Source organism: Mercenaria mercenaria, chromosome 1 (genome assembly GCF_021730395.1).
Source record: "Mercenaria mercenaria strain notata chromosome 1, MADL_Memer_1, whole genome shotgun sequence".
Classification (NCBI taxonomy): domain Eukaryota; kingdom Metazoa; phylum Mollusca; class Bivalvia; order Venerida; family Veneridae; genus Mercenaria; species Mercenaria mercenaria.
In genome coordinates, this window is record NC_069361.1 from 48,559,972 (window position 1) to 48,585,991 (window position 26,020).

General features: G+C 34.9%; 1 protein-coding gene across 1 annotated transcript; it reads right to left on the reverse strand.

Annotated features, from left to right (window-relative positions):
* Positions 1 to 231: 231 nt before the first annotated feature.
* Positions 232 to 19,658, reverse strand: LOC123539227 (protein YIF1B-A-like). The gene is made up of 9 exons (XM_045323772.2): positions 19,507 to 19,658; positions 16,780 to 16,905; positions 15,884 to 16,038; positions 15,273 to 15,377; positions 12,998 to 13,076; positions 10,367 to 10,424; positions 9,843 to 9,998; positions 7,193 to 7,286; positions 232 to 5,934 (listed from the first exon to the last, which is right to left on the reverse strand). Exons 1-9 carry the CDS (start codon positions 19,535 to 19,537, stop codon positions 5,779 to 5,781), a joined length of 960 nt encoding a protein of 319 aa, XP_045179707.2. The 5' UTR covers positions 19,538 to 19,658; the 3' UTR covers positions 232 to 5,778.
* Positions 19,659 to 26,020: the final 6,362 nt, after the last annotated feature.

Consider the following 26,020-nt stretch of genomic DNA (forward strand, 5'->3'; position numbering starts at 1 on the left):
TTTGACCTTTGACCTCTAAGTGTGACCTTGACCTTAGACCTAGGGACCTGGTTCTTGCACATGACACTCCGTCTCATGATGGTGAACAACTGTGCCAAGTTTCATCAAAATCCCTTCATGCATGTAGAAGATATGCTCCGGATAAAGTCTGTGGACGCTGCCCGCCCGCCCGCCAGGGGCGTTCCCATTATACGTCCCGTTTTTCAAACGGGCGTATAAAAAAGATATGAATTATATGTTTTCATGTACTTTTATTCTGCAAGAAAATGTATATCATTATTCAATAGGCACAATGTTTACAGTAACTTGAAACATGGTCATGTAAGAATTATGTACATAAATATATTGTAGCATTCTAAGACATACACAAAAACAACTATTCTTATATAGAACATTTAAAGCTTTATATCATGCATACACATGTATATGTCATATACAAATTTTACATCCTGACCATTTCTTAACATATATTTAATCATAATTTCAAAGATAACTCCGCATTAATATTTGACTAAAGGTAATAATTAGTGAACTGTCAATGAAAGACAAGAAATAAGTTAAAACTAAATTTAGAATAAACTAAAATTAGGTAGAAATAAGTTTAAACTAATATTAAGTATAAACTAAATTTAAGTATCAACAATGGGTAAACTGTTAGTGACTAGTTTCCATGTGTAATTTTATGTTAAAATTTGTAGGCAATAAGTCACAGCCCTTATATGCAAGTTTCTTTTTCATAAGAAGGCCAGATCAATAAATATGGAACATTCAACTGCACATTATTTTTCTAACTATAATTGTGAACATTTACTAAATATGAAAACACAAAAACAAGGTAATTTATTTCTGTTTCTGGACCCACTCCGCATCATTTCTGACCTACCTTGATATAATTCATAAATGTATTCTCATATGAAATACAAATTCATTCTGGAGCATTTTCAAAATGGTAAGTTTTCAATTAAGTAAGTCTCAAACTTTCACATACTGATTAGGTTGTATTTCAAGAACTAAATCTTAACTATCCCTATATATTTATAGAGGCAGCTTTTACTTTTCCAATATTTTACATATAGCTATCTCTTTTTCTTTAATAACATGATTGTCACTACAACAAAATCTCCACCACCCCACCCATCTATATGTATAAAATAGGACCATAGTGGCCCCAAGTCACTCACATGACCTTGTCTGTGTGACCTTGAGTATATTTATGACACACTGAATCATGAATAGAAACAACTGTAGTGGCCCCTAGTAGGCCAAGATGCCAGACAATCCGCCTATACTAATAGCTTACCCGCACCGAAGGTCATATGGCTACTTTCTAGCATTAACTTGTAGAGGAAACCCATCCCTGCCCTTCCAGGCATTATTTCAAACAGAGTCAGGCACCAGGGTATAACTAAACTTCCAAAGCAGGATTGACAGCTTTTTCACATTAAAACTTTCTAAACCCAAAAGAAAGGTTTCAAAATAGCTAATAGCAGGTGATTCAAAGTCAGTGACCTTTACCGCTTGGACACAGGGGCACCTGATTTTCACGTTCGTTTGTTTGCAAAAAGTAAAGGATCATTTCTGCTGGCTCAAATATCTTTTTTTAATAAATGATCCATTAGAATTTTCACCAGTTTGTAAAATTTGATGTATTGTATTGCATATACCGGTATATCTAAAATAGTAGCAGCGGTTACTTGAAAATGGTATATTTTTTCAGAATGCCTATTAAATAATCTTTCAAGTCAATTGCTACTGCCAGTATTAAATAAAAATTCGTCTAACAAACAAAGTCACCTATAATCTTCAATAATTTTCTGACTTGAATAAATCTGAAGTAAACAAAACTATTAACATCATGCAATGCCCACTGCTTTTGAAATACTGTATCTTGTATTGAAAATAAGAAAACTTCAAATATTTGAAACCTGTGAGCAAAGAGGCCATACACTGGTGTAAGTATAAAATCTCAAAATTCTTGCAAGCAATAAATACCATACATACTTAACTAAAATATGACAAATCATATTTCATTTATAATAATATATGCTAATGTGGACGTCACATCCGCTTATTCATAAAATATGATCAAACAAAAACTGGGCACATGGATTGAACTCTGACATTCTGTAAGTCAACCTTATGGCTTCATCACCTAATGAATTCAACATCCAGAGTGAGACTCAAACCCTCATCGATGAGGGGCAAGTGAGTCCAAGTCAGAGGCCTTAACCACTCGACAATGGAGGCTACCCGGGTATACGAATGTAGAATTTATGCAAATCGTTGATTAGGATATGATAAACACATAAGTTTTTGATCTGTCTGAACATTTATCGGCCTGTAACCAAATATTTGAATATTCGTTCGGAAGGTTGACCAAATATCCAATACCAAAAATGCTGTTCGTTGCCATCGATCCCTAGTATATAATAACCATTTTGTCTACCAACCCAAAGACAGACAGATCAACAGACATATTTGCAGTATAACTCATCTTCTTCAAAGGCGGACATAATAAACACAACCAGGAAGCCCCCAGAGGATTAATAGTGTAGCCATTCCCACCAAAGCAATAATAAACAATAACTTGATAATGTGATAACAATTCAAAAAGACATAAATACTTTGCACCAATTCAGCAGTGAAATGTTTATTACAAAACTAATTTGATTGTAATAGATAAAATGCAAAATGTATATTTTGCCTTCCAATTCAAAATTTAAACTATGTCTATTCATGAAAATGGCAAGACTTGATGCAAAATTCATGATGAAGCTTTTGTACATGTGATCATACTTTATACATACAAACATTAAATCAAAGTTCCTTTCAAGACAATTTTCCTGTCAGTAAGTTAAAAGACAGTTTGTCATATTTTTAAGGAATTTTATGACTCATAAATATCAAGATTCTATACCAGTACAAACCTGTTCTACACAAGTAACTGCCAACTTCCCCACAAGAATTATCAGAGGTGGAGGATGAATGATTTCAGACACAATGTCTTTTATCAAACTGTCACGGAGAAAATACGCCCCGCCCCCGGATAACATAGAATAAAGCATAGACACGATACATATATAGAAAGAAAGATCATTTTATGAATTTATGTTAACCATTGAGTAAATTTATCAAAACCACAAATTAACCATCTTTCTAGAGATAAAAAATGATATTTAAAAGTTGGACATGTTAAATAATTCAAAAAATATAATGTCTCAGAATTAGCTTGAAAAGTATGGAACTCTAAAATCAAGGGCAAATATCTCAGAAAAATACCCCAAGACTGTTACATCATATTATAGTTGATATGATTATTAATGGCTGTTAGAAATTTCAATAAAAAATCTACATGTATGTTGTAGAAAAAAATTGTATTAGTGTAAAAATTTCATCGAATTTGTGATTTTCTCACAGATTCCAATTAAGAAAACTTGAGTGAGGTCCAAATTTCTCCAATCAGTCCAAAAAAATATCAAGCACACAACCTTTTCTTTTCTTATTTGCCCCTTAAGAACAATTCTGAAGTATATGGTCTACAGTTCTGAAAAATAAGCGTTTAATCAAATTCTACATTGTAGACCGCACACACATTACTACCTTTAGCACATTAATACAAAATATCAAACAGTTTTAAATGAATTATTTTGGCAGAAACACATTGCTCCTTCCACACAGAATTAAACTGGCTAGGCATGTCTAAAATATACACTGTCAAATCATTATTTATGTTGGGATTTATTTTTCTGGATTTTATTGTTGTATCAATCCCTGAAGTTCAAGTCTCAATGAAATCTGAATTCCACCAATGTATGTATCAGTGAAACTTAATGTTTTGGCCAAATCCATGAAATACTGTGCCCACATTTGACAGTATGTTTTCACACAATATCTGCCCTAGCTACTAAAAATATAAATACACAATCATTTTGTTAAGTCCAAAAATATTCTTAACCTTTAGCTTGCTGGCTGATCTTGCCTTTGCGACTAGTGCAGACCAAGATCTACCTGCATATCCGTGCAGGCTGATAATGGTCTGCAATGTTCGCTATTCAGTCAGTAAAGTTTCACTGAACACCCCTTTTAATAATAAATGGTAGTGCCCAAATTGAATGATGGACCAGTCCATTTTAGAAATTTAGCAGGGTAAAGAGTAAAAAACAAGAGCTGTCACTAATGGTGACAAATGCCCCCGCAGCACCTTGACCTTTGACCTGGTGACCCCAAAGTCAGTAGGGTTGGTATACTCATAAAGTACTATCAGCCTGTAAAGTTTGATAGTCCTGGGTGAAGTGGTTTGCGAGTAAAGTGCCTTCATGCAAAAAGTTAACGTTGGCCCCAGTGACCTTGACCTTTGACCTGGTGACCCCAAAGTCAGTAGGGGTGGTGTACTCAATAAGTACTATCAGCATGTGAAGTTTGAAGGTCCTGGGTGCAGTGGTTCACGAGTAAAGTGCCTTCATGCAAAAAGTTAACATTGGCCCCTGTGACCTTGACCTTTGACCCCAAAGTCAGTAGGGATAGTGTACTCGATAAGTACTATCAGCATGTGAAGTTTAAAGGTCCTGGGTGCAGTGGTTTGCGAGTAAAGTGCCTTCATGCAAAAAGTTAACGTTGGCCCCTGTGACCTTGACCTTGACCCCAAAGTCAGCAGGGGCGGTATACTCAATAAGTACTATTAGCATGTGAAGTTTGAAGGTCCTGGGTGCAGTGGTTCGCGAGTAAAGTGCCTTCATGCAAAAAGTCAACATTGTGACGAACAAACTATCAAACGAATGGACGGACAGTTGAAAACTAATATGCCTCCCTTGGGGGGCATAAAAAAATAGTTTAATAATTTGAATATTATCTGATGACATTATGCAGTGGTCATTTACATTGAATGAAAATACAGTGAAACCTCTCTTAAACCAGTTCAGATTTCTTTCCAAACAGAACATTTGTTTTTGGTATGGATTAAATTCTTTGTATTAAAAAATAACATGGCTGAACTTTAAACCATTCAAAATTAAATTTCTCCTTTGATTAATTCTGTTCAGAGGTGTTCCAGTGTACATGGTATAATATATTTTGGATATAGCCTGCAAAAAATATTATGTCTAATGAAAAAAAAAATAGATAATTTGTGTATTTCCAGGTTAAATCTTAACAACTTATTTTTACTTGAGCTTAAGGACTGCTTGCACATAAAGACTGATTTTCATGTCTCTCAAATAATGGTCTTTTCATACAGAACCTTATAAATGATGCTTTCTTCTTTACTTAATGCCTTTGTATTCCAAAAACTGCTTTGTACAATACATAATTTAAGTCATTTCTTCTAGATGTATTGATTTACCATATTTACAGACCAGTTGCAAGTTACATTTCTTGTCATCAGTTATCTGACGCTCAGGTATGACCTTTCCATCAGAGACACTCCATCTTCATAATAAGCCAAGCTGATAACATCTACATATCCACTTCCTTTTCTTTCCTTGTCCCGATGCAAAATTACGATTTTCATAGGAGCAAAAAAACTTCAAATACTCTTTCCCTATATTAAAGAATTGTACAATTTTTTTCACATTTTTCCTGCATAAATCTTCTTGAAATATATATAAATCCACATAGAGCTTAAAACTGATGGCAATTTCTACCACTGCACTTCTTTCTTCTCCAAGAAAATTGCAGTGACGTTACCTATTTACACAAATGTTTCAAATTATTTTAGCTCCCAAAGTTCATTACACAGTTTCAGATTACACGTTATTTCAGTTAACACATATGCCACAATCACTATTTAGCAAACAAAATATGTCTAGTTAGCCACCACATAAGAAATGGTTGAGCTAAAGATATGGACAGTATAAGATATAAACTTCTTTTGGTCCCTGACCCCGAGTAACCTTCAGTCTCTGAACGTGGCATGATCTGACTTTTTAATGTACGCACCTGAAAAAATAATATCAGACAATTACTGTGGATGTTTAAATCACCACTTGCATTAAATCTTTATAAAATGAACAAAAACAAAGTTGTTCACCTAACTGCCAAGTATTAAAATTAAACTTAAAGTGGTTTCTCATGAAGAAATTTGTCCACACATTTTTGGTAAATAAGCCGCACCATGAGAAAACCAACATAGTGCATTTGCATTTTTACCAGTAACAAACAGTAACACTAATTTTCAGTGTAATGTATACATACAAATAAACTTGGTGAAAATAATTAAATTAGAAAATTTCACCTTATCTATGGGCGAGTATGTCAACCTACATACACATGTTAAAAGGAAATTTCTGACATATACTTTTACCAATGTACATTTTTGTGTTATAACTAAGAAAGCAAATCATTGTTCAGCCAAGAATAAAGGTTTAATGGAATGCTTTAACATTTGAGCCGCACCATGAGAAAACCAATATAGTACATTTGCGACCAGCATGGATCCAGACCAGCTTGTGCATCCGCGCAGTCTGGTCAGTATCCATGCTGGTCGCAAGTGCACTATGTTGGTTTTCTCATGGTGCGGCTCATTTTATGATGTATGGTATGTTTATCATAATAAGAGAACGTACATTTAAAAAGTATAAGTTAAAATTTTCAGCAGTTAGTCTGATCAAATTATCAATCACAGCAAAGAAACATTGGTTGGCTGGAACTAGTTGGTTTGAACAAATTTCCAACACCAACTGAGTTCGAGCGAACCAAGTTCGACGTTATAAAATTCAGCCTCTACAGCATTTGAGCCACACCATGAGAAAATCAACATAGTGGCTTTGCGACCAGCTTATGTGCAGTCTGGTCAGGATCCATACCGTTCGCTAACGGTTTCTCTAATTGCAATAGGCTTTGAAAGCGAACAGCATGGATCCTGACCAGACTGCGCAGATGCGCAGGCTGGTCTGGATCCATGCTGGTCGCAAACCCACTATGTTGCTTTTCTCATGGTGTGGCTCATTTGTTTATCATATAAAATATAAAGTCCTCCGCATTTTTAGGATCTTTCAAGGTAAGACAGTGTTCTCCTACCTGAGTGACAGCTGGGGAATAAGACTCTAAAGTGTAAAACTGTGCAGGCATGAAAATATCAACGAAGTTAACAACACATAATAACAGACAGCCACAAAATATTCTGCTGTCACTACATATCATTGAACTTTACCTCAGAGACAAGCTAATTAGATAGCGCAAATTTGTATTTTCTTACCAAAAAGAAAACAATAGCAATACTGAACCATGCCAGGACACCATAGTAACCTGTAGACTGGAACAGCATCCCTCCTAGTAAACTGAAGATCATTCTGAAAACAGAAAACAGGATTCATGTTGCCTTGGATTACATTCAATACAAATGTATAGTAGGTAGAGCGTCGGTCTACGGATCGCTGGGTCGCGAGTTTGATCCTCGGGCGGGGCGTATGTTCTCCGTGACTATTTGATAAACTACATTGTGTCTGAAATCAATAGTCTTCCACCTCTGATTCATGTGGGGAAGTTGGCAGTTACTTGCGGAGAACTGGTTTGTACTGGTACAGAATCCAGGAACACTGGTTAGGCTAACTGCCCGCCGTTACATGACTGAAAAACTGTTGAAAAACGGCGTTAAACCCAAAACAAACGTTTATGTAAACTTAAAGATCCTGGATTCCAGCTGAATGTTTGAAAATTATAAACATTATGAACAAGCGGGCCATGAAGGCCCTGTATCGCTCACCTGACCTATTGACCTAAAGATCATCAAGATTAACATTCTGACCAAGTTTCATTAAGATATGGTCATAAATATGGCAGTGTTAACTAGCTATTCCTTTGATTTGACCCCGTGACCTAGTTTTTGACCCGACATGACCCAGATTTGAACTTGACCTAAAGATCATCAAGTTTAACATTCTGACTAAGTTTTATGAAGATACAGTCATAAAATGTGGCCTCTAGAGTGTTAACAAGCTTTTCCTTTGATTTGACCTAGAGACCTAGTTTTTGATCCCACCTGGCCCAGATTTAAACTTGCCCTAAAGATCACCAAGATTAACATTCTGACCAAGTTTCATTAAGATATGGTCATAAATGTGGTCTCTAAAGTGTTAACTAGCTTTTCCTTTGATTGACCCGGTGACCTAGTTTTTGACCCGACATGACCCAGATTCCAAGTTATCCTAAAGATCATCAAGTTTAACATTCTGACTAAGTTTCATGAAGATATAGTCATAAATGTGGCCTCTAGAGTGTTAACAGGCTTTTCCTTTGATTTGACCTAGTGACCTAGTTTTTGACCCCACCTGACCCAGATTTGAACCTGACCTATAGACCATCAAAATTAACATTTTAACCAAGTTTCATTAAGATATGATCATAAATGTGGCCTCTACAGTGTAAACTAGCTTTTCCTTTGATTTGACCAGGTGACCTAGTTTTTGATCCTACATGACCCAGATTCAAATTGGAACTTAAGATCATCAATATTAACATTCTGACCAAGTTTCATGAAGATACAGTCAAAAATGTGGCCTCTACAGTGTTAACAAGCTTTTCCTTTAATTTAACCTGGTGACCTTGTTTTTGACCCAAGATGACCCAATATCGAAGTCATCCAAGACTTTATTGAGGATAACACTCTGATCAAGTTTCATTAAGATTGGGTCAAAATTGTGATGTCTAGAGTGTTAACAAACTTTTCCTTTGATTTGACCTGGTGACCTAGTTTTTGACCCCAGATAACCCGATATCGAACTCATCCAAGATTTTATTAAAGGTAACATTCTGACCAGGTTTCATTAAGATTGGGCCAAAAATGTGACCTCTAGAGTGTTAACAAGCTTTTCCTTTGATTTGACCTGGTCACCTAGTTTTTGACCCCAGATGACCCAGTATCAAACTCATCCAAGATTTTATTGAGGGTAACATTCTGACCAAGTTTCATTAAGATTGGGCCAAAAATGTGACCTCTAGAGTGTTAACAGTCAAATTGTTGACGACGGACGACGCACACAGGGTGATCACAAAAGCTCACCTTTGAGCACTTCGTGCTCAGGTGAGCTAAAAAAGTATGTCGTGTATTTAGAATTATAAATGTATGTTATGTTCAGTATTTTTCAGTACGATTTTAAACACCACTAAATTTCTACCTTTTTACAACAAATATTGTGTGACTTTTGATATTTCTTTAATAACACATGTAACTTACAGATTACAGTCATGTGCATTTATGTATTTAAATCAATACTGCCTACAACTCACTGAATCTTTCTGTTTTCATATTTTTTTGCTATTACTTATGTAATATGTATTGAAGAAATTTCTGAATATCGAAATTTTTTTACATATAACTATAGGCATGTCCCTTTAAACATTTTTATAAGTAAGATTCAATGGTATCACATGTACATACATGTACTTACTGGTGTTGCGTTGCTATATGAGCAATGCCCATCTCAACCAAATAAACAATATTTTGGTATTAAGTATGTTTGTATTTAACCAAGTCAAGAAGACCAAAAGATCTCAAACCAAAGTTTTTTCCTATTACGAGCTGGATACAGGCATTTATGAGACATGCACAAACTGTATTTACCCTGACAGCCAGCTTGTGGCTTAGAAGTTCTGCTTTATTAACAACTGAACATATATATATTAATGAAACTTGCCCAACTAACTTATTACGCATGATTGTATAAAAGAATATCTTATGTATTTAATTTCCATTGATAGAGTAATTATGTACATGTACAAACTAAACATAACTTATCCAACAAACCTGTGTCCCATGTATGACAGGTCCAGTGTATGACAGAAGTCACAGAACATGTATTTAAGTTCTATTGATAAGAGTCATTATGTACAAATTAATCAAAACTTACCCCACAAACTTGTACCCCGTGTATGAAAGAACGTCCATATATTTAAGTTCTGTTGATAGATTCATTATGTACAAACTAAGCATGACAGCCACTAGCTCAATTATTATCCACACTAATGCAGTGCTGGCCTGTAACCCCAGTTGTTCTGGTGTAAACCTGCAAAGATGAAAAAACGTTCTATATATGCAGTAAAATCTGTACACAAAGACCACCCATGGGAGTGCCTTTACAAGTTCTGCATTTGAAAGTGGTCTTTATTCGTATGTTAAAATGAAACAATCTTCCGGTCTTAAATGACAGGAGCTCTGTTCAAAGTCTTCTTCAGCATAAAATATACATTCTCATCATATTATCTTATAAATAAACAACATTCTGACTACAAGGTCTTCATCCTGTCAAAAACAAAACATGCTCCCTTACTGTTGAAATCAAAGCAAGATAATTTTATAACTATTATGACTTGGTTCAATATCAAGTACTAGTTAACTTTAAGTACTTAACTTCATAATGTTTTTGCTACATACCTGTCTTGTGTTCCTAATACTATTCCCGAAACTAAAACATACGTAACAAATGCCATCACTGAAAACAAAATGCAAGTGAATAAACAACATAATTGAGCCGTGCCATGAAAAAACCAACATAGTGGCTTTGTGACCAGCATGGATCCAGACCAGCCTGCGCATCCGCGCAGTGTGGTCAGGATCCATGCTGTTCACTAACGGTTTCTCTAATTGTAATAGGCTTTGAAAGCGAACAGCATGGATCCTGACCAGACTGCGCGGATGCGCAGGCTGGTCTGGATCCATGCTGGTCACAAACCCACTATGTTGGTTTTCTCATGAATAACAATACCAACTTCAAAATCTGTCACAATTAAAGCCGAATTACAGACCTAGCATATCATTTGCCCCATATATGGAAAAAGGTTTGTAATATGACATGTAAATAATTAACTAGGAAAGTTGTCTTTCAAGAGTACTTCAATTCTGCTAAAAGTATCCAGTTAACCTGAACACAGTTTCTGATTTCTGTAGCTGTACAGTGGAACACACATATAATGGCAAAAATTTGGGAGATTTAAGAGTCGCAAAAAAAATTATATTTGCATAAATGTTTGATACTACAAAATGTATATCATAATCAGATTGTCAACTTTTAATAGATGAACATACGGGGTGAAACCCATTTACTACCAGAGTTTCTTGGGATACTGAATTTACTTTGGCTTTGTTAAAATCAAGCAAGTAATATTTCTTGGGATATAGGAATTACAACTTAATACAGCATTCCCACTGACTTTTTCAAATGTGGATACATGATAAAAAAGTTGGACACAAACCATACAAATTGAAAAAAAATGTTCCAACTGAAACAAAATTATAAAGAAGTATATGGGAAGTGACACTTTTATTCAGCCTGTGTTAATGACAGTGGTTTGTTTTACACATGCACTACAGGGATACAGCTAAAAGTCACTTCTCCTTATAGAAAAGTGGAGAGACTTCTAGTTGAAAAATAGAAATTTATGAACATCATTTCTAACTCAGTATACCCCCTCCCCCACCCCACCCCCACCACACACACCCAGCAAGCTTGTGAAGCAATCTGAAAAGATGGCTATAATTTTCTTGTTTCAATATGGATAAAAACTATTGATATGACCATTCATTTTCTTAGATATATCATTTTCCACGCAAAGAGTTTTTCTTTATTCCATAATTCTGAAAAAAAAAAAAACCTGTTTTCAAAAATTCAAGCAGATGTTGATAAGTATCACCCGCTGAGTTTTTATAACATTTTTTGGCTGCTATATCTTGCTGCAACATTATAGCAACAAAAAAATGTTATAAAATAAAAACTTGACGGGTAATATTTATTTAGCATGAACAGTATCGAACTCGAATAAAAATGAAAAATTGCCCGATGAAACTCAGTCCGCAACAGGTCATTTTGTAAATATTAATAAACAAGCAGCTTACGAGTCTTTCTTTTACAATGGAGACCAAATAATTGTGTAGTGTATGCCAGCTGACCGCTTAATTATTCAACAACTTGTTGAAAAAACGTCCAAAATCATTGTTTTTGCACTCGCACATGTTGACAATTATCGGAATGTGTCAAACATGTAACTGCGGCGTTGATTGGCTGAATACTATCACGCTAGTTTTGCAAATTATTTGATTTGCTGTCACAGTTCTCGCGAAAATCTGGAGTAGGCGGAGCTTAAATTATGCCATCGGCATGTAAATTCAACTCGTCTTGACATGTAGCAAATTGTCAACAGTGTGTATTGCGGTAATTTGCGTGTACGGATCAAAAATAATGTCTGGTTACTTGAATTTTGGCTCTTTATCGACGAACAATGTATTTTCTGTCAGATTTTTTACGCGTGCATTGTACCCGTGGAATTTTAAAACTTGTGTGCGACTTTTTATGCGTGAATTACGCGGATTTTTGCGTGAATGGGAATGCTGTTAATAGCCAATTTTTCACTGCATCCAAGTTTGTTTCATGTGTGTGTGGTATTACATGAAATAAAAGACACTGTTAGGGAATTAATTTCATTTATCACAGTATGTCACAAGTGAGTTACACCTGCAGAAAACTAACAGCTTCATGGTTTATCAGTTATTTACTGTAAATCTGTTTTTTTTGGTGAGGAAATTATTTTCGCTACATTCACTAAATGTGTGTCTTCCAGGAAAACAAATATATGTGATAACAAAATGATTCTGTTATTCTAAATTGCCCTATATATTTAACAAGTTGTCCATGTAGAGTGAATAATCTCCCATGTGAAGAAACTGTAACTTCAAACACTGCACACTAATTCAGTCTTATGAGAAAAACTGATTTTACACTTCTCCACTACTCAGGCAGATTTATAAGCGGAAAACACACTTAATATTAACTACCTTACCTAAATTAAAGTTGCAACAATTTTTGCTAATAGATGTCTCTTATAAATATTTATCTATTTCCCTGAATATCCATATGAAATATGTCTCCCATCAGCTTGATTTTTACAAAATCACACTTGACTTAAAAAAACTTCATCAACTTTTTAAATCATTCACATGTTCATACACAAAGTGAAAAATAAATATGACAGCTTTGCATACAAACATCTTGCTGAATTACTGTACACATACCTGGGATATATAAATCTGGAGCATTTTCATCAAACCTTGGCGCTACTGGCTGATCCTGATCAAACTTTATTGACCAATTCTGAAAATACAAACAAATGCATTCATTATGCAAAAGATGAACTAATGAGAGAGATTACCTACAGCAAGATGAACCTAATTCCCCTGCAGAGATGTGTAAAGCTCATTCATGACAATGAATCAGATTACTGTATGTGCAAACCAGCAGCTGTATGTATAGCGAAACTTTTATCTCCAGTCCTCCAAACAATATGTAGTAAGTTGGTATAGCCAAGTCTTCACTACTTTACCCAAAATAGGATGGTTTTATTTTGATCTGTCTAGTATTTTAGCCATTTTACAATTTAGTGGTGGGACATTATCGAGATATCCTTTTCCAATAAATATCTATGGATACAAGTCAATGGTAACAGCTTTCTATCACAGGAGTTTATATATAAATGTATATGCTACAATGTACCTTTAAACTTAAATAAATACATCAAGTTTTGCCAATTTGCAGAGGTGGCCAGTAAGGCCAATTAATAAACACGACTAAAACATAGGATAGCAATATGTGTGACAGCTGTACAGGATTATAGAGATTAATTACTGTTTGTGTCTTGGTCAATATACATTTTATCCTATACAATAATATTTCTTTAGATTATCTAAACATGAAGACAGCAACTCCCATACAGCCCCCATAAATGTTGTACCGGGTGGTATAATAAAACAGTTCTGAACTCCAATAACAACATGTGAGTAAAATCTTAATTAATCTCATGTAAACCTAATAAGTTCTTGTATATCAATTACGATGCTTTCTTTGCTCTTCACTTAGAGCATTTAGGTGTTTCTTAAAATGATCAGGGTAACATGTCAATTTACAAGGAAATGGTCAATTACAGTTGTCTTGTTTAGTATTTCATTGGGATAGCATTTAGCAACCAGCCACTGATGATAATGATGAATCAATCATACTGTAAAATCATTAATATTTATGAGGACTAATTTTCATGGATTTTGTAGTGGTCTTTTTCCACCAAATAAAATCTTAATAAACAGTAAAATTACCATTCATTTCATCCTTGTTTCCCTCCCCCTCCCCTCCAAGATCCATATCCCCCAAAAATAGCAGTTTTGTCTCAAACTATGAAATATCATGCCCACACATTGAATGGCTTCACAATACTTTATTTTCAAACTACAGTTCTGTATTCTAAGTTGTACAAACCAAGTTGAGAAAAAATACCATCGTATGTAATATATTCTCATTCTGTCAATTTTAACGGAGTACAATCACAAGTTTTCCTGATAATGACCATTCTCAACTGGTAATCTGATGATCCCCTTATGTTTCACAGTCAGTAGTGGTGTAAGATTAACCCATAGACTGCTAAATTCCTAAAATGGACTGGTCCATCATTCAATTTGGGCAATACCATTTATTAATTGAAGGGGTGTTCACGGAAAATTTACTGACTGAATAGCGAACAGTGCAGACCATGATTAGCCTGCACTGGTTACAACGGCAAAATAAATCACCACCAGCAGGCTAAAGGTTAAAGGGGGTTAAGTGTCAGACACCTGATCAGAAGGCCACGGGTTTAATTCCCCATTGTGGTGGGAATTTGATGACCTGTTACCTAAAGGAGTGAAAAACTGATCAGAAGTCATCAAACTCCTCTATAATCAATTCTGAATTATCGGTAACACTTATCATGCTGGACACAACTGATTCTACCTTTGCAACCAGTGTAGATCATGATCAGCAAGCACATCTGTGCAGTCTGATCAAGATCTGCACTGTTCGCCATTCAGTCTCTTTTTGTTTAGCACCCCTTTTAACAGTTAATGGTACTGTCCAAATTAAAAAGATGGACAAGTTCATTAACGAAATTTAGCAGGGTAAGGGTTAAGGTTTATGACTGAATATCTCTTGATGAGACAGCAGCATTATTTGAGTCGTGCCATGAGAAAACCAAGATAGTGGGTTTGCGACCAGCATGGATCCAGACCAGCCTGCGCATCCGCGCAGTCTGGTCAGGATCCATGCTGTTTGCTTTTAAAGCCTACTGCAATTATAGAAACCGTTAGCGAACTGCATGGGTCCTGACCAGACTGCGCGGATGCGCAGGCTGGTCTGGATCTATGCTGGTCGCAAAGCCACTATGTTGGTTTTCCCATGGCACAGCTCATTTAATCTAATGACTTATATAGTTTCCAGAATTACCCTATTTAAATATGTATGAAAATTAAAATTCAATATACTTACTGTGTGAGAATAAGGGAAGAGTAGCATAAATAATTTCTTTCCAACATATGATGTGTCTACTGCAAAGTAGTATTTTAATTTCGATGTTGACACATATTTTTCTAACTGAAATAAAAGAAAATGCAATTACCATTAAAAGGTATAATGGTGAAGAATGTCTTTTGGTGTCTTGTGTGAAACATTATTTCAGACAAAAACATAATTATGCAATGGGGTAGAACCAGTGACCTATTTTTAGAAAGATTAATAGCTACCTTAAGTGAAAGACTATCCAAAGTTACAAATACTCAAAGGTGAAGGGCAAGCCACCTGAGATTTTAAACAATTTGGCAAGGAAGCCCTGATAAAATTAACAATCCAAAACTGGAAATGGACTTTTTTCCAATGAAAAAAAAATTACCAATTACTTTTCAATACTGTTTGTGCATACATGTAATGACTATGAGGGACTTTAATAGTATTGATTTTATGCAGATGCAGTTGCAAACATTTTCTAACATCTAAAAATTATTAAAGTAGTGTCACACTCCTTTAACAATGTACTTTTTTGTATAATTCAATAACAAAAGAGTAAAATGACAATTTTACAAAAATGTATTTAAACTAATTACATTTTTATTGACTAAATCTTTGCCTTGTCCAGCTAAAGAGGTACCATACTGCACAGCCATATTTGCCATTGGATCGTTGAAGATTTGTTGACCAGCAAACTGGTTCCCCCATGCTTGATCTTGACCAGGTGCTGGACCACCAAATTGCTGGCTTCCTATAAGTATAAAACAATACTGTTTCCAGGCTTAACCTAACACTGGGTGAGAAAAATATTTTCAGTTAGATGTTGACAGTAAAGATGACATGAGAAATGGTATCAGTAGCTCCCTTGCTTGGCGCACAGCATTAAAAGGGAAACTGGCCTCTTCTCTCATACCCTTGTGGCAATGGATTCCATCAGGAATGAGGTGCCAAGAGTGATAAATATAAGTTGTAGAACTTCCTTTACAATCTGCCTAAAATTAATTATTTATAAACTAAATATTGGGGTATTTCAACAATCTGAAACAAAAGTAAAGATGATATATATCTAAAGTCAATGATCATTCACCTTTGCCTTGTGAAGGGATGTTATCAGGAAATTGCTGAAAACAAGTCAATACTGGTACAAAATTAAAACTGGAAAGGCTGAATGGCTGCTGTTGCATTTATAGATAAAAAAAAACCAGCAGTAAACGGATATTCTGTATACTATAGTAGCTTGATCTCGGCCTGCAAAGTTCTAGCTCATTACTACTGGTTATTCCCTACACTCATTATATAAATATGTTGCCTGATGTCCAAACAACCCACACAGTGACATGTGAGTAATTCAAACAAGACCCAAGCCTGCTTAACATTCACAGTCAAGCAATAAAGTAAATAAACTGAATTAAAAAAAAAAACAAAAAAAAACAAAAAACGTTTCATTCAAGCTTTGTAGTTAATATCTCTACAGTGCCAATGTAGTTTTTACCTGGATCATAGAAATTGGTCTGTGGTTGTCCGTAACCTTGTTGTGGGGGTCCTTGCTGGACACTTGTATCATCAAACAATGGAGGTTTCTGTGCTCTGCTTTTCCCACCTTTTCTTTTACCAGATGCTGAAATGTATTTAGAATACTGGCATGAGAGGTATTTATGACCATACAAAGTAGTATACACTTATTGAAAGCCTCAAGTCCGACGGACCATGTGCTAGTACGTTTGACTGTTGACCAGTAATTCATTCAATAAGTGTTTTACTACATGACATCTGATATAAATTTAATCATTTTTTGTTCATTTCTATTTTTTTCTCTTTAACCCACCAAAACACTGCTGAACTACAGGCCAGTCAATAGTACAAACTATGGATCATTGATTAATACGAGTCGTACATGTGGAAATAACCTGCAAAATACTAGTGTTTGTAAAACCTGTATGACACCCATGATGCCTATCAAAGATAATTAAAAATCAATGAAAGTCACTTGTAAAGAAAAATAAATGTAAGTCTGGAGTCAATTTTAAGTGCTGTACACATGTACAGTAGCACTATTATAGAACTGTTTCAGGTCAATTTGATTTTGATGTCCAAATGCAAATTCAGATGAAATCTATAGCTGGATCCATTTAATACTATTCTGCTGCTGTCAAGGTATAGGACATGAACAAGTCTAGGAAAGTGGTAGATTTACATACTGTCTGTAAATTTACAGATAATCTATAAACTTACAGGTTTTCCAATCTATAAATTTACAGATTGTGTGTATGAAAACTGATGAAATAACATTTATTCTCAAAACCGAAGCTTGAAGTTAGTATGTTCACAGTATGCATAAATTAAGGTCATTTGTGAGTTTCAGCCAATTTAGTTGACTTTTAGTTTTTGGCATTTTCAGAAAAATCAAAGTCAACAGAAATGACTGAAAGTTACAACTGACCTTTACTTATGCACATAAGTAAATCAATTAATTTCAAGCTGCGATTTTGTCTAAATATGGTTTGAGCACTTTTCAAACACATGATCTGTAAATTTATAGATTAAAAAATCTGTAAACTTATAGATTATCAGTTTATCTGTAAATACAAATATACCACTTTACAGGACCTGCTGAACTGACCATATCGACATTAAGGATAAATCTCGTTTTCCGATATTTCTGTAAATAGGGTCAGGGGGGCTGGCGAGATTAACCGATATAAAGACCGTGTACAATATTAACTATTATTTTTGCCAGAAGATAAGGATTTAGGAAAGTTCTTACTTTCTAACAAAGGAAATACTACTCTACGACCTTGGCAACATTTTTTTTCCCAAAAATAATTGGTTTACCTTGAAAAATGCGAATAATTTCACACCTTCGGTATCGAGCCATGGAAGCGGCAGTGTAGAATAAAAGATAAAATTTCAAAAATAAACTAAACTTTGAGGATATAGTTTTGCTACATCTTAATTACAACAATGTTTAATGATAATCTGCAATACTTTTTTATTCATTTTCTTTGTTTAAAACTTGAAAAAAGGATAATCTAAACACTACCGCCATGTAGTGTAATGGCCGATACCCCCCTCACCGTAACACCGGGAACGGGCGTTTATTGGTGGTGAATACCGGAAAACGGGATTTTATCCATAATGTCGATATCGAGAATACTATTAGTATTACTAAAAGGTGAGAGGATGGGTAGACGGCCCGGTAGCTCAGTCAACATAGCATCAGTATTCCAAGGCCCCAGGTTCAAGTTCCTGTCTGGCTGCCGATTTTTCTCCAATGTGACACTGCCTTTGCGACTTTGTTTGTACATGCACAACATGCATATACAAAAAGAAACAAAGTTAATTTCGGCAGCTTTATGCATAGAAACAAAATTCTGGTTCCATAGCCTATGCATAGTACTTTGACTAGAGAACTGGTTCCGGACGAATGAGTTTGCTGTCTTTACCGGTTCTCTAGCAACTGCCTCCCAAATAAGACCTAGCCTCACTGTACCATTTCTCGACCCATTTTGCACCATTTACCAAGTAAATAAAGACTATTAAAGTATTTTCACATGTTTCACCGGCATTGGCTAGTAGACAGACCCTTTTCAAAGCTGTGTATTCTTATTTTGCATGTTTATTCCACTTCATGAAGTTATACGGCATTTTTAAATACAGACAGTAATGGTAGATATTGACGAACTTCAGATCACCAATTCTCGACCTTTGACCTTTTAGGCATCATGCCACTAAATCAAAACAAGTTTTGTCAACAGTGTTTTATTGTTTTCACTTGAATAGTCCGTGGATAAATATTTATTCTCATCAAAACGAAAAGAAATAAACTAAACAATTAGCATAAAAATCTTGTATCCAGGTATGTAAAGCACCTCTACAGATACCGATAATCTAGTGTTATGTCAACATTGGTCGAGAGATGGTACCGTTCGAGAGTTGGTACAGTGAGGCTATTTATTGAATTTGAACGTTGAAGGTTTTGTTCATTATTTAAAGTATATATTAGTTTAAGTAGCTAGCTAGAAGTTTATCCTTTTGTCTAGTGAACAAAAACAGCACAAGACAATTTTAGCTACATAAAATATTGCTAAATCTGACTCCTGAATTATGTTCATGAATATTTATATCCGAATCAAAAATATATCCGAAATGACGATCAACTCACAATCATGCGTATTTTCGTAAATAAAAGAAACTCTGTCAACATTAATCAATAGCTTACCTTGTCGATAATTTGACGGTGCGTCCATCATTCAGTTTACGAAATTTGGACAGAAATATGCCCAGACTGAGCCAAAAATCCAGATTTGGCAGAAAATTCTTGCTCCGTTGGCACCCGGAAGTATAAAAATTAACAAAATCCTAACGAATAAAAATTATTTTTCTATTCGATGGATGAACATCAGATCCGGTTTGAAAAATAGGAGATATCATAAGTAAAATGTCCTCATTTTGTTGAGACACTAGATAGCTCTAATCATTATTGCTGGTACAAGTAAGTAACTGGGTGGAAAGGTGGGTATAACCTCAGATCTGAGGTGAAAATGAAAATGAAAATGTGTTAGCTAGATCTAGTAGATCTATATGGTTAGAGACCACCAATTGTTTTCCCATAGACTTACATTGTAACATTATGGCGTGTACGGCCTTCCATACATCGAAACATGTATATCTAATTATAAGTTTTTCAAGAACTATCTTAGTTCTACCAAAATATCGGACGAAAAACATATGAATAGTGACACTTTATTTAAGTAATTTTCGTGTGAATCAACATCAGTATATGTTATTAATCATACTAAATATAAATATTTTTTCCTGAAAATAGACATGCACACGTAGAAATTTATTCTGAATAAAACTATTAAATGATTTTCAAAAAATATCCATCACTTTCAATTTTATGTCTTGATTTTGCCTGCCACTTGAAATTTCTGCGCATATAAACTCTGGCGAAATCATCACCCGTATACGTTTTTCGTTTCAAAACCACCTTATATATAAATATTTTTTCTTGAAAAATGACATGCAAACTTATAAATATATTCTTAATAAAAACCTAAAAAGATTTAGAAAGAAAATTCATCACTTTAGATTTTATATCTTGATTTTGCCCGACACTTGAGATTTCCGCACATGTAGAATCGGGCGAAATCTAGACCAGTATACGTTTTCGCTTCAAAAAAACGCTAAATGTAAATATTTTTTCTTGAAAATTGACATGCACACGTAAATTTATATTTTTAATAAAAGCTTAAAATGATTTTTAAAAATATTCATTAGTTTAAATTTTATATCTAGATTTTGCCTGCCACTTGAAATTTCTGCCCAAATAAACTCTGGCGAAATCATCACCCGTATACGTTTTTCGTTTCAAAACCACCTTATATATAAATATTTTTTTCTTGAAAATTGACATGCAAACTTATAAATATATTCTTAATAAAAACCTAAAAAGATTTAGAAAGAAAATTCATCACTTTAGATTTTTTATCTTGATTTTGCCTGACACTTGAGATTTCCGCGCATGTAGAATCGGGCGAAATCTAGACCCGTATACGTTTTTCGCTTCAAAACCACCCTAAATATAAATATTTTTTCTTGAAAATTGGCATGCAAACGTAGATTTACACTTTTAACAAAAGCTTAAAGGGATTTTAAAAAATATTCATTAGTTTACATTTTATGTCTAGATTTCGCTAATTTGATTAGATTTCGCGAAATCTACTAGATTTCGCTATTCAGTCATACCCAATGAGATGACCCCCTGTTTACATCATTGACATGGCGGGAGAAATTCGTTTGATAAAACTTTTTTTCAATACACATAAAATGTAGCAACTTTTGTCAAAATATATAATAAAATACTGTAAATGCAGTGAAAAAATATCAATTTTGAAAAAATAATCACTTCCTGGGTTTGTTTACATGACTGACCAATCAGAACGCACAGACGTTACCTTATTCCCAGGTATACCCTTACCTCATTCCCAGTAAGTTCCCTGTTCTTTTTGAATTGGTGGTCTCTGACCATACAGGCCTACCAACTAGATCACACTCAACAAAATTCCTAATCAGTCAGTTTTTATTGTATTACTATTTTGTTAATAATGCATGAATTTACACGAACTTTCACATACCGACATTTAAATAGGTACTGCAGCTAATTATTGATTTATTTTTGACCGACTCACCGCCAAAGTAACCGCATTAGGCGTTTTGACCAATTTAACATATTTTGCACGTGCAGAGCATGTGCACCAATATGCGCGTGTTAATGAACACTTTTGACATTACTGACGAAAGTCCTACTAGAAAAACACATATCATCGTGAAATTGACACAAGAGCAACGCGCCCGGGCTGTCGGAATTATACGTCAAAGTACTCATCAAAATTCAAAATCGGTCACTTCAATGAATTGTACTTTGGTTGAATTTCGCCAAAAGAGCGCGAATGGTAGAAAACCAACGATTGAAGGTTTTTGTAAACGGAAATAAGGTTACAAATGGAAATAACCATCCAAGTAACAGCTACAAACAAATTACATCAATTTTTGTTTTGAAAATGCAAAAATAATTACACACCTATCGTAAATGTGTCCCAGCTAGCAACATTCCGACAGCTCGATCGCGTTGCTAATATGTCAAATTCACCATGATGTGTTTTTCTAGTTGGACTTTCGTCAGAAATACCAAAAGTGTAAACAATCACGTGCATGTTGGTGAACATGCCCTGCACGTGTAAAGTATCCAATATTAGGCAAAACGCCTAATGCGGTTACTTTGTCGGTGAGTCGGTCAAAAGTAAATTAATAATAAGCTGTAGTACCTATTCAAATGTCGGCATGTGAAATTCCGTATACATACATGCATTATTAACAAAACAGCAATACATATATAAACTGACCGATTAGGAATTTTGTTGAGTGTAGATCTATATTTCATGTATTCATTTTAAATACAAAATGTCATCCGCATTTATGCGAGATGGTAACAGAGAGTTATTTTTTTTTTTTTTTTTTGTATTTGTATATATTCTTATTAAACAACGCAAAACCCAGTTTTTAACGATTAATTGATTGATTGAATTGGGAAATACCCGATTATTTTCGTAACTCGGGTGACAGATCGGGTTTCTCTAGGGCCATTAATAAGTAATAAAGTAGTTTTAGGACATTTAAATAAAAAATACTTAAATCTGATCAGTGTTTATGTATATAACTTCCTTGTGGGAAATATGATCTATAGGACATGGAACGCAACCAACCCAAATATTAGCCGACTCTATTCATAAGAGGTAATGGATAGTGCACCCCTCACGCCTATAGGCATACAGACACTAAATAGAAAAATGGCACGAAAAAAAATAATGGCATAATGGCGGATACAAATAGTCCTCAGTTTTTTTGCTCTGTAGAGCTATTTTCCTTATTTTCTTTGCAATTATTTGTTTGCTAAAATCACATGACAGATCTATGCTTGACATGTAGGTAGCATTTTCATAATGAAATAACAACATGACAAAAATGTTCATGGAAACTTAGATCATACACCACCAGTATAATTTGGGGTCTCATTTTTTAGCTGATTTTGCAGTTTGTGTGTTTGACTTGAAATTATTTTTCTTGCATCAAACATGACCCCCACTTTTCTTTTGATTTTTAGTTAGCACTGACAATATTCGTCAAGAAAATGTAAATTGCAGAAATTTAAAATGGGTCCTGATGTGTGCTGCGGTCATTGGAAATAGGTCAATTTTATATAGAATAAAGAACAACAACTACTTAGTGTGTTATAACCTATAGCATATATAGCGGGTTAAACGGAAGTCTGTTACACATGTATATTGAATGGATTCCATGATCCCGTTAAAGAACCCTGAATCCAAGCACTGGGAGACTTTTCACGGTCTCCGCACTACACTTAAAGACTGCTGAACATTGTGATAGTTAATAAAATATATAGGGAGATCCTTCGGAATCGTAGTTCTAAGTCGTTAGAACTATGTTTGCCTTTCTGTTTTATAATAAGTCTACCTTCCAAAAAACTTATACCGTTCAATGCTACGACCTTAAATAATTTTGACGTGCAAAGAATAGGCTTATGCAGATAGTTCTAGGATTGAGAGTTATGCAAAATATACTCATAAGGCTGCACTAGGCTTTCATTATTTGCTTTGTATTCATGGAGACCTGTAGCTGACTGTAGCGGCTATCCATCGACAACTTCTACAGTTGTATCCAAATTTACAGTAATGTGCGATATCTCATTTTATGTAGCAAAATTTGGGCTGGGTACGTTTTATGAATGAAATGGATGTGTGTGCCTTCAGGCATTTCCATTCAACTGGCAATTTAATATGAATATTGAACTTTAAGAATGTCCAAGAATGCGTATTTTTCTGTAAAATAAAAGAACATTTTAATCGATTTTCACACGTCCTTAGAGGTGGATACGTCTTAAATATCTCGTGACATTTCGGAAGCTCTCCAACCGAACCGGGATCGGTCCTCCATCTTTCTAGATTCAGCTCAAATTTGAGAAAAAAAAACATAAACGGTTACGGGACAATTAGCTTAATACCATTGCTTAAGTCGAAGTCACAGGCTGTGAATGTATGCATACACGATAGGTCCGTCGATCGCTTACACATAATAGGAAACAATTCTTACTAGGCACGCAATAAGGGGTCATTTTCGCCTTAAAATGTAGTGTCCTGAAACCTATCTTTAACTCTTCTTTTATTGTACCAAAGCAACCCTGCAATTTTGAATTTAGAATCTCCTAAATGTTTCATTAGCGGTGTTTTCTCCTTTCATTCTAACATTCCGATTATTATACTGCATTAGATCGAAGGGTGTATATTGCAGACATTTCCAATCGGCTGGCAACATATAGAACTAAGAATATCCAAGAATGCGCACTTTTCTGAAAAAAAAAATATCTAAACACCACTGCTTACATCAAAGTCTCAGGCTGCCAAATTATACATTTGCGCACAATACGAGACGGGTATTGCTAGGTGCGGAATTTTAGTCATTTTTCCTTATGTAGCATATTTTGGCCTGGGTAAGGCAACGTTTAATGGATGAAACAGATGGATGTATCTGACAGGCATTTCCATTAAACTTTCGACTAAATATAAATATAGAACTTAAAATGTCCATGAATGCGTATTTTTCTGTAAAATAAATGAATGTTTCAATCGATTCCCATATCTCCTTAGAGGCGGATACGTCTAAAATATTTACTGATGTATCGAAAGTCAGTCAAGATGGAATCGCTCCTCCGGCTCAAATTTCTGAAAAGACATCAACGGTTACGCGACACGTTTCTAAACATCATTGCTTACGTCGAAGTCTTAAGCTGTCAAATTATGCATGAGTTATAGGTCAATCACTTGGACATAATACGAGGCAGATCTTATTAAATTGTCATCAAAAATTTTATTTTCCAAAAGACTCCTCATATGAAAACTTGTGCGAGGTTTAAAGTTTTATTTTGCCGAATTTTCTGTATTCTGGAGTTTTGAAAAATCACGGTTTCCTCAAATTACTTGTATACAATGTAAAAAAAAATGACCAGAACTAGCCAAATTACCTTAATCGGATGTACCTTGTAACTGTTTAATGTCTGCATTTGTTTTGAGTGAATGGCGCCAGTTAGCCGAGCAAAATGGTAAAAACCCATATTTTGGGATGAAAATTCAGGTATGGAAACCATATCATTTTGAATGTCCAGTCCAGTTTATTGTAAAGTCGTATACCGTTTCTCCTGTTTCAAACATTAGATGAAACGATATAGATTATGCCATTTTAAAGTCCATTCTTTGAGGAATATAATTATTTCATTGTATATTAGAAAGACAAAAATATCACTTTATTTTCTAAGTACTTAATTAATGTGGTAATTATATCATATGCATGTTGAAGTTATAAATTAAACTGTTATTGATAACGCATTCAAACACGATTTAAGATATGATCAATGAAATTATATTGTAAATAAGATGTTATAAGATTGTCTTTGATATTATTATCAATATCAAAATTCACACACACTTCTATACTCCGCCTTGATGTTTGCCTGTTACCAGTATTTTCTTCCCGTCAATGTTTTTCATACCTGTATTTACGGAATCCTGTTAGTGTCATGTGAAATGTCGTCCGTCGCCCCTCAAAGGTGACGCATGACATTGCGATACGACATTGCGACAATGTGATACGATGCACGACAATGCGATACGACACACGACAATGCGATACAACGCGCGACAATGCGATAAGACATTCGTCAAAATGTCGCCTCGCAATGTCGTGCGTCGAGTTGGCAATTTTGGCACGATATGTCGCGATGTCGCGTCGCATTGTCGTCCGTCATATCACATTGTTGCGCGTCGTATCCTGCATTTCAGTGACGCGCAACACGCGGCAATTCAATACGACATACGACATTCTCAAACGACATTGTCGCGATGTCGTGTCGCATTGTCGTGTGTCGCCTATGCGCCTATAGCACGACGCGCGACTTCGCGATACGACACACGACAATGCGATACGATGTGCGACAATGCAATACGACAAACGACATTCTCAAACGACATTGTTGCGATCTCGTATCGCATTGTCGTGCGTCGACCGGTGTTCATTTGAATAAATACCGGTGTTCACTTAAATAAATACCGGCTAATCTTGGTCGCATTTTTTCGAACAATTCATCAATTTCATTTTATTAT

What these genes read in the sequence shown, in the direction of transcription:
- LOC123539227 (XM_045323772.2), bottom strand. Translation starts at nt 19,537, where the DNA reads ATGATGGACGCACCGTCAAATTATCGACAAG. An exon ending in GACCAATTTCTATGATCCAG is followed by an intron (nt 16,039 to 16,779) that starts GTAAAAACTACA and finishes TTATACTTATAG; the next exon opens with GAAGCCAGCAATTTGGTGGT. An exon ending in AAGATTTAGTCAATAAAAAT is followed by an intron (nt 15,378 to 15,883) that starts GTAATTAGTTTA and finishes CTTTTATTTCAG; the next exon opens with TTAGAAAAATATGTGTCAAC.